This window comes from Manacus candei, unplaced genomic scaffold, assembly GCF_025592945.1.
Source record: "Manacus candei isolate 608988 ecotype Guabito, Panama unplaced genomic scaffold, ASM2559294v1 h1tg000025l, whole genome shotgun sequence".
Taxonomy (NCBI): Eukaryota; Metazoa; Chordata; class Aves; order Passeriformes; family Pipridae; genus Manacus; species Manacus candei.
The window spans coordinates 1,012,397-1,025,986 of NW_026138073.1; the positions used below are offsets into that span (position 1 = coordinate 1,012,397).

The 13,590-nt window shown below is 48.0% G+C and overlaps 1 protein-coding gene across 5 annotated transcripts in view; it reads right to left on the bottom strand.

The window, feature by feature from the left end:
• Positions 1-13,590, bottom strand: part of GRM7 (glutamate metabotropic receptor 7) — a 226,359-nt gene that overhangs the window by 89,394 nt on the left and 123,375 nt on the right. For all 5 annotated transcript variants that reach the window (XM_051788655.1, XM_051788651.1, XM_051788652.1 and 2 more), the window contains exons 3-4: positions 3,656-3,797; positions 2,557-2,711 (exon numbers count right to left, since the gene is read on the bottom strand). In XM_051788655.1, the coding sequence (XP_051644615.1) occupies positions 2,557-2,711; positions 3,656-3,797 (297 nt within the window). The remainder of the gene's footprint in view (positions 1-2,556; positions 2,712-3,655; positions 3,798-13,590) is intronic.

The window sequence follows — 13,590 nt, forward strand, 5'->3', positions numbered from 1 at the left end:
AGGGGGGTTGGACTGGATGGTCACTTCCCACACCAGCTCCTCTGGGATTTCCTGGCTCATTCCCCTGAACTGGGAGCAGGGGCAGAGTCACACACTCAGGTCGAGGGGCAGGAGCTGCAGGGCCTCTGTTTCCAGGGAGGCTTCCTAGGAATCTTTTCCCAGCATATTTCAAATACTACCTAAGACAGCGATAAAAGGAAAGGGAAAAAAAAGAAAACATGCTCTTGACGAGTAAAATCAGGGCAACCCCCTCATTCATGACTAACCCAGAATTCTCACCAAATCCAATGGGAATTAAGCTGGTGCTTAACTCTTGCCTTGACCTGGAGCCTGTGAGCCCCAGGGCTGCTGCTCAGGTGGAGCCTGCTGGGCTGGGATCTGCTCCAGGCACTGGGCTCCATTCTGCTCATTTACTTTGTTCCCATCAATTTATAGGGAAAATCAAGGCAGCTTATTTCTTTTATTTTATGCCTTCACCAGAAGAAATGCATTACTGAAATTTAGGAAGCAGATGTTCATTGCTGGATGATAAAAGAATAAAAATGTCTAATTCCCTTCTCCTGGACTCTTGGCCAAATGAAATTAGAACAACAGAAAGGAAAACAAAACAACATCCAGCAGCCTAAATTCAAGGAAGGCAGCAATCCAGAGGGATAAGAGCCTCCCTGAGCATGGGAACACTAATGCCCAAGGATTCCTGATTTCTGTGAGTAGCAGAGCTGTGGATGCTTCTCTTGGTGAATGAAAGTGAAATGGAATTGGGCTGGGAATGTGGAGTCCTGGAAAACTGCTCCAGGAGAATGGGGATGTGCATCCCTTTACCCTCCCTGTAACAGCAGGAGCAGGAGGCAGATCCAGGTGGCATTTGGGGCTGGATGAACAGGACTGAGGAAGGTAAAAACCAGCCTGAAGCTCTCTGAGCAGCCAGGGAGCCTCTGCTCTGGACAGGGATATCTGGCTCTGCCTCCTGCACCCCTGGACAGCCCCTGCTCTGCCCCACTGCCCTGCCCTGCCAGGGAGTCCCTGCAACACAGGGACCTGAAACATGGACCTGCTCCTAAAGCATGAGCACAGTTAGAGACAGTGATAGGCAAAATGTGATTTAAGCATCACAACTAATCATCCAACCTGCACGGCTACAAGTGCAGAATGCAACCAGCCAACCTTCAGGCAATCCTTCAACACAGTCACTGAATAAGAAGACATTTGTGGGCTCAATAAACATTATTTTTTTTGCAGATACACCAGATACACTGATATTTACAACTGTTATTTAACTGACTTTCTATACCTGGACCCTTCCACTCCACTCTCCTCACTTACTGGGTCCAAAAAAACCCCTCATGGGTTCAGTGTGTAATACAGAAGTAAAATATTTTAAAACAAGCAAACCTGGAAAGTTTTTGTTTCTGTTTACTGTTGGCAGAGTTTTCTTTTCTGTGTCAGGAACCCATAGGGATGAATACAGCCAGTATGAAAAGCTTATTAAAATACCCTAGTTTTCAGAAACAAACCACTTCATTGTCTATCAACTTTAGGTATTTACGGAGAAACAACATTCGAGAACACCTCGGGGGCTGAAAAATGTAGAAGAAGGAAGCACATGATACACCTGAGAAGAATAACTGATGAGGAGGGAGTGCAGGCACAGGAAAATGCAAATATTTGGTTTTCCAGGGAGTGAAGACACCAGAACCTATTTTAATGTAGGCAATGTGTTCAAGGACTCTTTGGAGACCCTGCCCCACACACCATGTGCCAGCTGAGGAGTTTGTTTTCTTTACTCAAAGGAAAGTTCTTTACCTTCTGAACCTTGTAAACAACTTTTCTTTCCATATTATAGAGAACACAGACTCTAATCAACCAGTTTGGTGCCCAGAGGAAGCCACGTGGATAGTTAAGCATCCCTGCACACAAAAGGATTAACAAATTGAGGAGAGATCAGACAACAAACTCTTCAGAACACTAAGGAATGTTGGGAAACAAAGGGATTATGTAAGAGTTTCCCATAAGTTTTATATACATGTGCATATGTATAGGTGTGTATATTTTTCAAGCACACAAGCAACATGTATAACTAAATATAGTGCTTGATCTGCAGGAAATAAAAGTTAAGCTAAGTTTCAGTGGAAGCCACTGATCTGAAAAGGAAGTTTTACTCCTTCAGTGGAGAACTTCTCCGCTGCTTCAGAGTTGAGACAAAGGTTGCAACAGACTTTCTGCCCCCCTGTATCCACATGACACATTCAGATCATTTGAATTTCCTTTCCTTTGGGTGATGGGAGCCCTGTGACATCCCCACAGCTCAGGGTGGGCTCTGGGATCGTGCTCCAATAACCCACTGCTGGCAGCTGTTGCTGTGGGAATGACGCCGGGTGTCCATGTGGGGAACAGGGAGCTTTGGGGAAAATTCAGCACTTACCCCATGTGCTTCCCGGCCTGTATCACCCTGTTCTGGGCACCTTTATCCCAAAACACTTATGGGGGAAATCCCAGGTGACCAATTCTGCCCTGGCAGCGTGTGGGGAGCAGGAGGGGAGGGAGGGGAGCTCTTACCCTCGATGGTGGCTCTCTTGGGCAGGATGGTGATGGCCCCCTCGGCGACGTCCTCCTGCTGCAGCAGCGGGCCCACCTTGGAGCCCCACGTGTCCGAGCCCACCCACAGGAAATGTCCCACTTGATCCGCCCTCTTGGCGGCCGCCAGGATCTGCCTGTGGGAGAGAAGGGCGTGTTCACACGTGGGGTTTAAACACAGAGCTGCTGCAGAAACGGCCTGTGCCAGGGGCAGGATGGGGGGACTCAGTCATCTCAGAGGGCTTCTCCAACCTAATCTACTCTGTCATGAGCAGAAACAGCACATTCCTGCACCCAGGGCTAGTGGAAGGTGTTGGTGCCCATGGCAGGGGCTTGGAACAAGATGATCATTAAAGGTCCCTCCCAACCCAAACCATCCTTTGCAGTACCAACAGGACTTCTCTTTAAATTCCTCCTGTATCCCATGACTGACACATTGATTCCACCAAAACTTAGAGTTTTGCCACTGACTTTATTGAAACTTCATCCTGAATTCTTTTTGTCTCACTATAGGGCTGAGCCTCTCAGCAACTGATGATTCCATCACGGTTTTAAGCTGATTTAAAATTCTGGAGTGAGAATGTGGAGCACAGGCAAGTGAGAAATGAAATATAAAATATTCTTTGTATTATTTTATGAGCCAGTTCTATGTGATTTAACCTTGAGCATCCAAGTCACTTCATCACTATTAACCTTCATTTGCCGTAAAATAGAGCCTGAAATAATTAATTATACATGACAGAACGAGCTTGGAGAGAGGGGCGTGCTCTTAGTGCCTCTTTGAGGGGTAAGGTCAGCTCTGCCATCCAATGCATGGGTAACCCTATGCCAGGAAAAGCTCCCAGGTCCTGGTCACCATTCCTGTGCCCCCAGTGTGGTCTGGGCACGCCCTGAGCCAGGGCAGAGCACCCTCGTGCCTGGTACTTCCCCCACATCCCAAAATGCCCCCCCATCACTCTTACCAACAGACATTCCCACTTCCCTCCTCCCGTTCTTTTTGCCTTGCCCTTGGTGCAGAGCTGCCCAGCCCCATGAGCTCCCTCAGCTGCCCAGCCCCATGAGCTCCCTCAGCTGCCCTCACCTGATGTCCTCATCGTTGGCGAAGATGACGATGGCCCTGGCGTTGGGCGTCTCCAGCAGCTGCCGGATGATCTTGTCGAAGTCGATGGTCTTGTCCTTGCGGTCCTGGGGGATCTTCAGGGACTGGGCAATGCAGAGCCCACCTGAGCCAGAGACAGGGGAGAGCAGAAGGACTGTCACAGGAGGAAAATGGAACATCGGGGTGAGCACAGGGATGGCAGCGGGAACGGCACACACTGGAAGGGGAGCCTGGGGGGAAGACGAGTTCTCTGATGGGATCACTGCCCTTGTGGGCACTTCATGTGCCACTTCCTGAGGGTTTCACACCATTATTTCATATTCACACCATTATTTCATATTCACACCGTTATTTCATATTCACACCGTTATTTCATACCATTATTTTTTTGCACAGAGAGCTCTGATACTCACAGTCTGCATGGCTGGGTAGGGTTGTGGTTTAAGCAGGTGGGAAAACCCAACATTGTAGAAAAGCAAAATAAGCAAATATATGATCAGTGGAAGGACTGAAAATGGAGGAATTAAAAAAAATAAACCAATCCAAAGGGCAACCTGAATAAGCTTAAACTGACTAAAAAAATCCCAAAACAACAAGCTGAAAGGCAAGTGATGCTGGAGGTGTATTACACAAATTTTATCTCAGCAAAGGGCTGAAATTCTTCTTGGTTTTACAAGTTGAAGGCTATTGAGGGAAAATATTTCCACTGGAATGACTTATCTGGAATAGGAACAGCTAAGGAGTTGAAGTATTGGTAAAGCAAAAAAAAACCAAAACAAAAAAACCAAAAAAACCAAAACAGGTAAAAAACCCCAACCAACCAACCAAAAAAGGATAAAAATGAAAATCAAGGATAAAGATCAAGAAAACCCTTATTTGTTCCCATGCCCATCACCAACTGGGCTGGAGAGACCCAGATATTGAAGCCTAGAGATAAAGTACGTCTGTGAATGGGACTTCTCATAAACACCCAGGAAAGGTGGCACAGAGTGTGAGCAGAGAACAGGGACACCCACAGGCAGGGCAGAGAAAGGCTCCCTGCCAGCACAGTTCCCAGAGTACAGTTATTTAGGTTGTTTTAGGAAAAATAAAAGAAAAAACCATCCCATCTCCAGTGATATTCTGCTTGTTGCTGGCAGATGAAAACGCAACTTTTGCCTTAATTATTTTGTTTCTCAGTGGTAAATACTTTCATCTTTTATGGCATCTCAGATACCAACCTCCCCACTCTACTGCACAATGTGTTAATTAATAACATATCAGAGCTGCTTAATAAGAAACAGCAGTGGGGACGAGTTAATTAAAAGGCAGCAGGACAAAGGAGAGATTCACAGATATGCTTTAAAATACAGATCTAAAAGTACTGTTAAAGGAGGCCGTGGAGAAGGTGTTTGTATGGAGGGATCCTACAGGGGGAGGAGGAGGAGGAGGCTCATCCCCGGCACACACCATCTGCCAGTGCAGCACCATCCTCGACCCCGGGCACAGCAGCCACGGCAACACCTGGAGGAACCCCTGGAACAGCCGTGACAACCAAACTCAGCCCTTAAAATGGTGAAATCTGCCTCCTGTGCAGGTCTCTGAGCACCTCCCAGAGCAGGGCAGGCTCCTCTTCCCTTGTTTGAGACGCAGAGAAGATGAGATGCAGGGGCTGCCTGAAGGCAAAGCAGCTCTGCTGTATTGGCTGCTCCAAAAGCTCCGGGGGAAGAAGGACTGGTTTGGTGGGAAGAAATAAAACAGTGAAAAGAAAAGGCAGGGAAAGAATAAAAGAGAATAATAACCCCCAAGTTTTCCTCTGACTCACACAAAATCTTTCGTTTTGTTTCACAATTATCACAACCTGAAATTTTTGCAACCTGGTGTTTTTGTTGCTTGTTTGTTTGTTTTCAAATAAAACAATACAGGTTTTTAAAAAGAAACTTCATTTTTAAATGGAGAGACAAAGCCTCGCTGCTAGTGAGTTCAAAAATCTAAAGAGTTTAAAATGCTCTCTTTTTTTCCCCCAGTCAAAATTAGGCAGAATGAACTCAAACCCGTGAGCAGTGCTATCCAGCTTTCCTGGAATGACCCACTTGGCAGGGATTGCAGCTGGTTAAAAGCACAGCTCCCCCAGCCAGCCCTGGCTCCGAGCATCCTGCTCCATGGCAGGGCCAGGGCACCACCCAGGCACAGCAGTCAGGGAAGCCATCCACGTGGCTCTGCTGGGGAACATCTCTCTGCCCTGGCATCAAGCCTAAGGAGAATTTCAAGTTATTATCTGCTCCTGGGAAGTCCCTGTGCCCTCCCTGGCACTCCATCACTCCAAGCCAAGCTACTCCAAACCTCCCCCAAGAGACTCCGATTTCTCTTGTAAAGCAAGGACGTGGCAACTTTGGAGAATTCATTTCAGCAAAGAAAGGAAAAAACCAACCCAACCCCCAGAGTGCTACAGAGCTCCAGGATTTGTCACCTGGAAATTTATTCCCTCCCTCCACAGTGTCCTTTTGAGAGGCTCCCACTGTGACAGAGCAGAGCAGGAGCAGATGTATTTTATGGCATTGGGACCAAAGGGCTCCTCTGTGCTGGATGGAGCCATTATTTAGACACATCTGAAGCTGCTGTGAAGGTCCTTTGCAGTCCTTCATCACCTCCCATCACCTTCAGTCAGAAAAGGTGAGAGGACTGGGAATGCAGCCCAAAGAGCAAATAGAGGCCTGAGGAACAAATACAGCCCCAAAGCCACCCAAAGGGGTCAAAGTGTGCTATTTTCCAGTTTGCTCAGCTCAAATCCACCCCAGGCAGCTCTGACACCAGAGCACAAAGGTCCTGCAGCAGCAGTGACCCATCCCAGCACCCACCTACCCCAGCCCACAAGCTGCTGCTCACACCCGACCCCTGAGCTGGGATAACAGTGCTCCCACCCCTCTGGAGGAGCCCCTGGCAGGCACGGCCCCCTGGCATTTACCACTCTCAGCAAGCAGAGGTGCCCAGGGAACTGAGGGGAGACTGTCCAAATGGCACAGAGAGAATAAGTTCAGCTTCCATATTCTCGTCCCGCATTCCTGTTCCGCCAGGAAGCGTGTGCACAGTTATTTAACCTGTCAGGTTAATGCACTGCACTCACCAGGGAAAAACCTCTCAGGCAATTAAGTGGTAGCAAGGTGAAAGTTGCAAATTCAGGCCTTTGCCTTGAATTCCTGCAGTGATCCATTACCCTGACGGACTGGAGGAGTGACAAATGCTCTCACTGGCACCAAGTGCTGCGGCAAAGGGGGGGAGTCTGGAGCCAAAACCACCTGAGACCAAACCAGGGCTGCTCTGACACACCCGGAGAAGCTGTGGCTGCCCCAGCCCTGGGAGTGTCCAAGGCCAGGTTGGATGGGCTTGGAGCAACCTGGGCTAGTGGGAGGTGTCCCTGCCCATGGCAGGGGTGGCACTGGATGAGCTTTAAGGCCCCCTCCAAGACAACCATTATAGGATTTTATGATTCCATGACTTTGTGTCTCCAGCCTCATGCCAGATCCTGTGCTGTGAGATGACCAACACGCTCATCTTGCTCTGATCAAAGGTTGGGACATCAAGGCCATCCACCCACTGTGGAGTGACTCCCAACAGCACAAGCACCCTACAGCACTGTCACATGATGGTTTTTCCCGGGAATCCCACTCCTAAGTCACAGATGTGGCACAGGGGTCAGGCCACATCCCAGGACGCTCCAGCTCCCGCAGCCGGAGGGCAGGCGGATGGAGCCAGCTGGGTGGCAGCTGACAGCACACAGGAACAGGGGAGAGAGTCTCAAAAATATCCTGGCTGCCTTCCTTCCCCCCTGCCAGCTCTGTGCTGCTCCGAGCAGATCCCCAGGAGGGTTCTCCAGGCTGGAGCAGTCACGCGCTAAATTGGTCGGGGCATTAAACCCCCAGCGCTGGTATTTAAGGGTAATGGATGTATCTGGTAATCAAAGTGTTGCTTCAGTATCCATGGATACCCACGATTATGTGGTATTTGGATTCTGGTACAACACTAAGTACATTATTCTGCTTCCCTGAAATTCTCCAGGAGCTATTTTTCTTATCACCACTTAATTGGATTATCAGGTAGCAAAAGAGACACTTTAACACTTTTTCAGCTGATTTATCTGCAGAGATCCTCTTTTTTTGGGGGGGGGGAGGGGGGGAATTACTTTTAGCAACACTGAAAACATCACAAAGTTATGTTATTGCTGCTGATTATTAAAAGGAACTCTCAATTAATTTGATTAATATGTTACTTTAAAATTAGCAGCTGCCAGGAGCTGCCTCCTGGATGTTTATTAAAGTTATGGGAACAACAGACAAAGCCTTTGGCATTGCATGGCTCGGCACAGCTCATCCTCCACTGGCAGGGATTTGAGGACCTCTCTCGCTGCTCATCAGCACAGAAAACATCCTCAAATTAGGATTTTAACAAAGGCTTATTGGGAAGCATGGGAAAAGATCAGGTTAAGTACAGATGGCAACTAGAATTTTAATCTAAACAATAAAAACAAGAAGTCTTCAAGTGTGGAGGATTTCTGACCCCTCAGAAAGACCCTACCAGGGAGCTGCTGTGGTCCCACGATGATCCAACAAGCAGGACCCCCCATCACACAGGGGGAAATACAGTTTAACCTCAGCTTGGGGCAGGCAAAGGAGAGGAATTAACTGGGGAAGAAACAAAATAAACCTCAAAGGCACATAGTAGGGTTTTTTTCATTGCTATGTACGTTTTTTATGTCACTGCTGGGCTCTGGCATATCCTTCTATACCCTGCATATACAATTTATGAGCTGCAATGAATTTTACTTGTGAACCTCATATATTCTGCAGACAGGAAACTAATGGCAGTAACACTGAAGACTGAGTTAGAGAAGTCAGTACTCTCCCCATGTGAAAACTCCAATTCCACAATTGAGGATATTTCCCTGATAAAGCAGAGTCACAGCCCAAAGGAACTGGAACGATACAGATTATTTGATACTCTTGAAATGCAGCCGGGCTGGCAGCTTGTTTGGCATCAAACTCCTCAGCAGGGAGAGAGAACTGTTCAAAGAGCTGACACAAAACCACCAAATCTTCAAGGAACAGTCACTGGGAAGTCAATACATGACTCACACCTTTAGAGCAGAGCAGGAGCCTCTGCGGCAGGGAGGGGGTTGAGGTGGGGTTTTGTTATATGAGGGAGTTCACATTTCAGTAAAACCCAGAATAAACCTCTCCATGTCCATGCTGCAGGACTGGTCCTCAGCCTCTTGCAAGTAATAAATGAGATTTTCAGTAAATCACTCTAATGCAGGAAAACTTCCAGTGCCATTCCCAAAGCTGCAGATTCCCAGCACACTGACCTGGATCTCTGATATTCCCCTGTCCCTTTGGGGCACAAGGTGCCACCAGTGTGGAAGTTCACCAGGGATGGGCTGGGGTCATCAGAACGCTCCAGAGGAAAGATCTCAAGCATTTATCTGACAGCTCCAGTCCTGCTCCATCTTCTCAGGAAAGCTGGGATGCAGAGCCCAGAGGAGACCCTGGGGTGATCCAGCACCAGCTCTGCCTGAGGCACTACAAAGGGATTTTAATCTGTGGAAATCAGCTGATTGGTAAAAAAGTTCCTGCCATTCCATGCAGCCAGAAATGGAAATAAATTAATTTATTCTGACCCTCAAAATTAAAACACAGCAAGGCACATTCAAAGACAAGTGGCTGGATTTCATTCTGCCTGGATTTGCTGGGCCAAATCAGCACAGAATATTCAGGATCCTCAGGAAAAAAGAGCTTCAAGTTAAAGAAATGGCTAATAGAGAGACCTAGAAATGCCAGCTAGGTCCTTGTCTCCAAAATCAAAGTTCTAACAAGACTCTGGATTGGGCTGTTGGGTCATTACCAGGAACAGTTAATATCCTTAATCTCCTGCTTACCAAGAACTATGAAGTTCCTTCTTATGCCAATAAAAGAAGTTTACAACTGCCCTGATCTGCAGATGGGCTCAAATTTAAATTACATCTCCATAGTATCATAATTCAATTGTAAAAATGAAAAGTGCACCAATAATAAAATTACATTAAAACATGAAACTACAACAAGTTATCCAAGAGAAGGATCCCTGTGGATACCAAACAGCTTTAACTCAGAAACTTTCTACACATGAAGAATCTACTGAATCATTTTTGAATTTTATTTTTGCTAATCTTGTTTATTGTTTCATTTTTTCACATTAACCCTCATCATAACCCAACACCAGAACACCTAAACTGATACAGAAGACTAATATTTCTAGTATGTAATTCGTTAATGCTTAATTCCATTGTGTCAGACCTTTGCTGCATGTTTAATGACATTCCTGGTGCGTTTTATCACCTCAAAATTGTCCTTTATTATGGCAGTTATACTCCAGTAATATACAAAAAATTAAGACTCTCTCTGGAACACCAAATTAAATTATAAGAATGGTATGGGATCATTTTGAAAGATATAGAAAAGCTCTGTTTGCTAGAGAGAAAATGAAGAAAATTAAGATACCCTGTTAGACCCAGAGCCACCGGGGCTTGGGAATGTGTGTGGGAACAGGAGAGGCTTTTGCAACAGGAGGAACTTGGGATTTATTGGCTTCCTAAAATCTGTGCTATACAAAGAAGGTGCACTGGAGCCACACAGTGTATCCATGCAGAAAAAAACCAATATAAAATAAAATTATGGTTCAGCTTCAAACATCTAAAACACTTTTGTTGTTACAACTTCATGCCAGGAGTGCTCCAATGAGCTGGTCTGGAGCAGAGCCCTGCAAAGCCTCCAGAGGGGACAAACCCTGCTCAGAGGGACACTGAGATCCCCCTAAAAATGAAACATTGCCAATTTGAAAGGAGACTGGATTCCAGGAAATCGAGAGAGAAGATAACTGATAAACCATTCCCTGTAAGGACCCAGAACAAACAGATTCTCAGCTGAAGAACATTCCTGATGCCTTGAATCATTTCCCTGTTTTTACAGCAGGTGCTGCTGGCAAAGGGAAAAGAGAGACCCCAAATCCAGACCCCCCAACAGAGGTGACAGGGGTGCAATGTGGGTCTGTGGGACAGCCCTGGGTGCACCTCCTGATCCATGGGATGGACCCCCCAGGAGTGCAACACGCTTTGTGTGATCTCATATGGCACAAATCCCAAAATAACGGGAACACAGGAGAGAATCCCACAGTTGTTACGTTTGGAAAAGACCTTTGAGGCCATTGAGCCCAACCATCAACCAGCACCACCACCACGTTCACCACTAAACCACGTCCTCAATCCTCCCCTCCCTGAGCTGGGTTTAGTCAGCCTAAGCCCAGCTCTGCAGCGCTGTGTGTAAAAATAGCAAAGGCAAAGTTCTCAGCAATGGTGTCAGAACACTTTCTAAAACACATTTGCTTTAGGAACAACTGTGGGCGGTGAAAGCTCTGGCTGCAGGAGGCAGAAACAAAGCCCCAAAAATACCGCGTTCCACAGCAGAGCCTTCAGCCAAGCCATGATCCAAATGAGGGTTGTGCTCCACACAAATACCAGCCAAGGATCTCAGTCCTGCAGCTGGTTCAGAAATCCCCCAAACTGGCACACTCAGAGCCCTGAACTGACATTCCCGGGAGGGGCATGGGAAGCAGCCCCTGCTGCAGACACAGCTTTCCTCGGGCATCTCCAGAGGCTCCTGATGCCCAAAGGGAGGGAAGCGTGGCAAGGCTGGTCCTGAAGGGACACATGGGTATCCTGAAAGGAGATTGGACTCCAGGGAATCAAGAAAGACACAAAACTGGTAAAATATTCCCTGTTTTCCTGTAAATAAGTGCTGGACAGTGCCTTCCTTGGCGCAGCTTGAGTCCATTCCCTCTCCTCCTGTCCCTTGTTCCCTGGGAGCAGAGCCCGACTCCCCCCAGCTCCCCCTCCTGTCAGGGGGTTGCAGAGCCAGAAGGTCCCCCCTGAGCCTCCTTTGCTCCAGGCTGAGCCCCCCCAGCTCCCTCAGCTGCTCCAGCCCCTTCCCAGCTCCGGTCCCTTCCTTGGCCACTCTCCACACACACCCAGTCCAACCTGAGTCTCTGCAGCTGTGGCTCTGCAAAACAGACCCGTTCCCTGCCATGGAACCTTCCAGGCAGCTGCATCTCCCCTCCAGCACCCTCTCCCTGGGCAGAGGGCAGCCAGGGTCCCCCCTCCAGGCCCTGGATTGCTCCCCACAGGTCCTGGATGCAGGGTCGTTCCCAAACAGAGCCCTCGGAGGCTGCTTTGGCTGCCTTGCAGGACACGATTTTCTGCCACCCCCCCCCCCCCACAGATCCTGAGCCCTGGGGCTGCTTGTTGGAGCTGCCTCTTGGAGCTGCACTGTGTAATTTAGGGACTGTGCTGTTCCTGCAGGGACATTTCACCCCAGCAATAACGGTGCCACCTCTGGGTAGTGAATCATTATAAACTGCGAGCACAAAATGATCTCTACTGATGAAGCTTTTCTAACCACAGTTTAGAATGTTCCCTTGTTCCTAATTAATTTTTTCTTGGAGAGGTAAGGTGGTGTTTTAGCCTGCTCTCAGTTAATGGTATTTTTGTGGCTGTTATGTATCTGTGAGGGCAAGTAAAGACTTGTCAGTTCTTCAAAGAATGAGAAATCTAGAGAGTGGCAATGACACAATGGGAAATCTCAGTGGGAAAGGAGGGAGAAGAAGAAACCTTTGAAATATAATTTTGGAAGGAAACCTGTTTCCTTATTTTTCCACCCAAGAACAGGCCAGCATTTACAGCATGAAAACATTCTTTCCTGAACCCCTGTCAGGCTTGCAAAAGCTCTGCAGTAGATCAGGAACATGGAGCAGGGCTCAGAGGGACTCCTGGGCTGTGAGTCAGTGAGGACATGAGGTGAGGATTGGGCAGGAGCACAGAACTCCAAGGGAAGCTCCTGAGAGCAAACAGGGGTTTGACATTCACGACACCCCACCATGTCCACTAAGCCATATCAACTAACAGTTTGGTAGGAAGACAGGAGGAAACAGGGTGTGAGCCTGGGGGACATGGAGGGTTGAAGGAATAGGAGGTGGTTTCCATGACATCAGGGCACTTGGGGATATGGTTTAAGGGTGGTGATGGTGCTGTGTTTATGGTTGGACTCAGAGATCTTGAAAGTCTCTTCCAACCTTGATGATTCTGTGATTTCTGTGACATTTTGTTTCACCTCTAGTTCATAAAATGGTTTGGGTTGGAAGGGACCTTACAGACCACCCAATTCCAACCCCCTGCCATGGGACACCTTCCACTAGACCAGTTTGCTCAGAGCTTCATCCAAGCTGGCCCTGGACACTTCCAGAGATGGGGCAGCCACAGCTTCTCTGGGCACCCTGTGCCAGTTCCTTGTGTGTCACCCAAAGTAAGGCAGCAGATCCCAGCTCATTCCTCCTCCACTCTTCCAGCAGGATGAGGGTCTCCTCCCTCTACGCTCGAGCCACCACTGCCAGTCTTTGGGGCACTGCTCTCATTTCCACACACTGTTCTGCTGCTGCTTCCCAGCTTTGAGTGAACCCTGAAATGCTGCTGCTCCCATGGGGCTCACCCTCACACACAGGGCCTGTCACACACAGATCACACTGGGGGCCAACGACACGAGCTCCAACATTCCTGAGAGAAGAGTTCATCGAGTCTCATCAGCAAACTGCCACTCCATGATGTGTGTTCATATCCCACAGCACCTCAGGAAGCCTGAGCAAAGCCCTGAGTCAGACACAGCTGTTAAAAGCACATTTAAGCACATTCTCAAAAGCAAATCATAGAATTCATGGAATCACAGAACCATTTAGGTCGGAAAAGACCTTTAATATCCTTGAGTTCAACTGCTCCCCCAGCACTGCCAAGGCCACCACTAACCTGTGTCCCCAAGTGCCACATCCACACAGCTCTTAAACCCCTGCAGGGACAGTGACTCAGC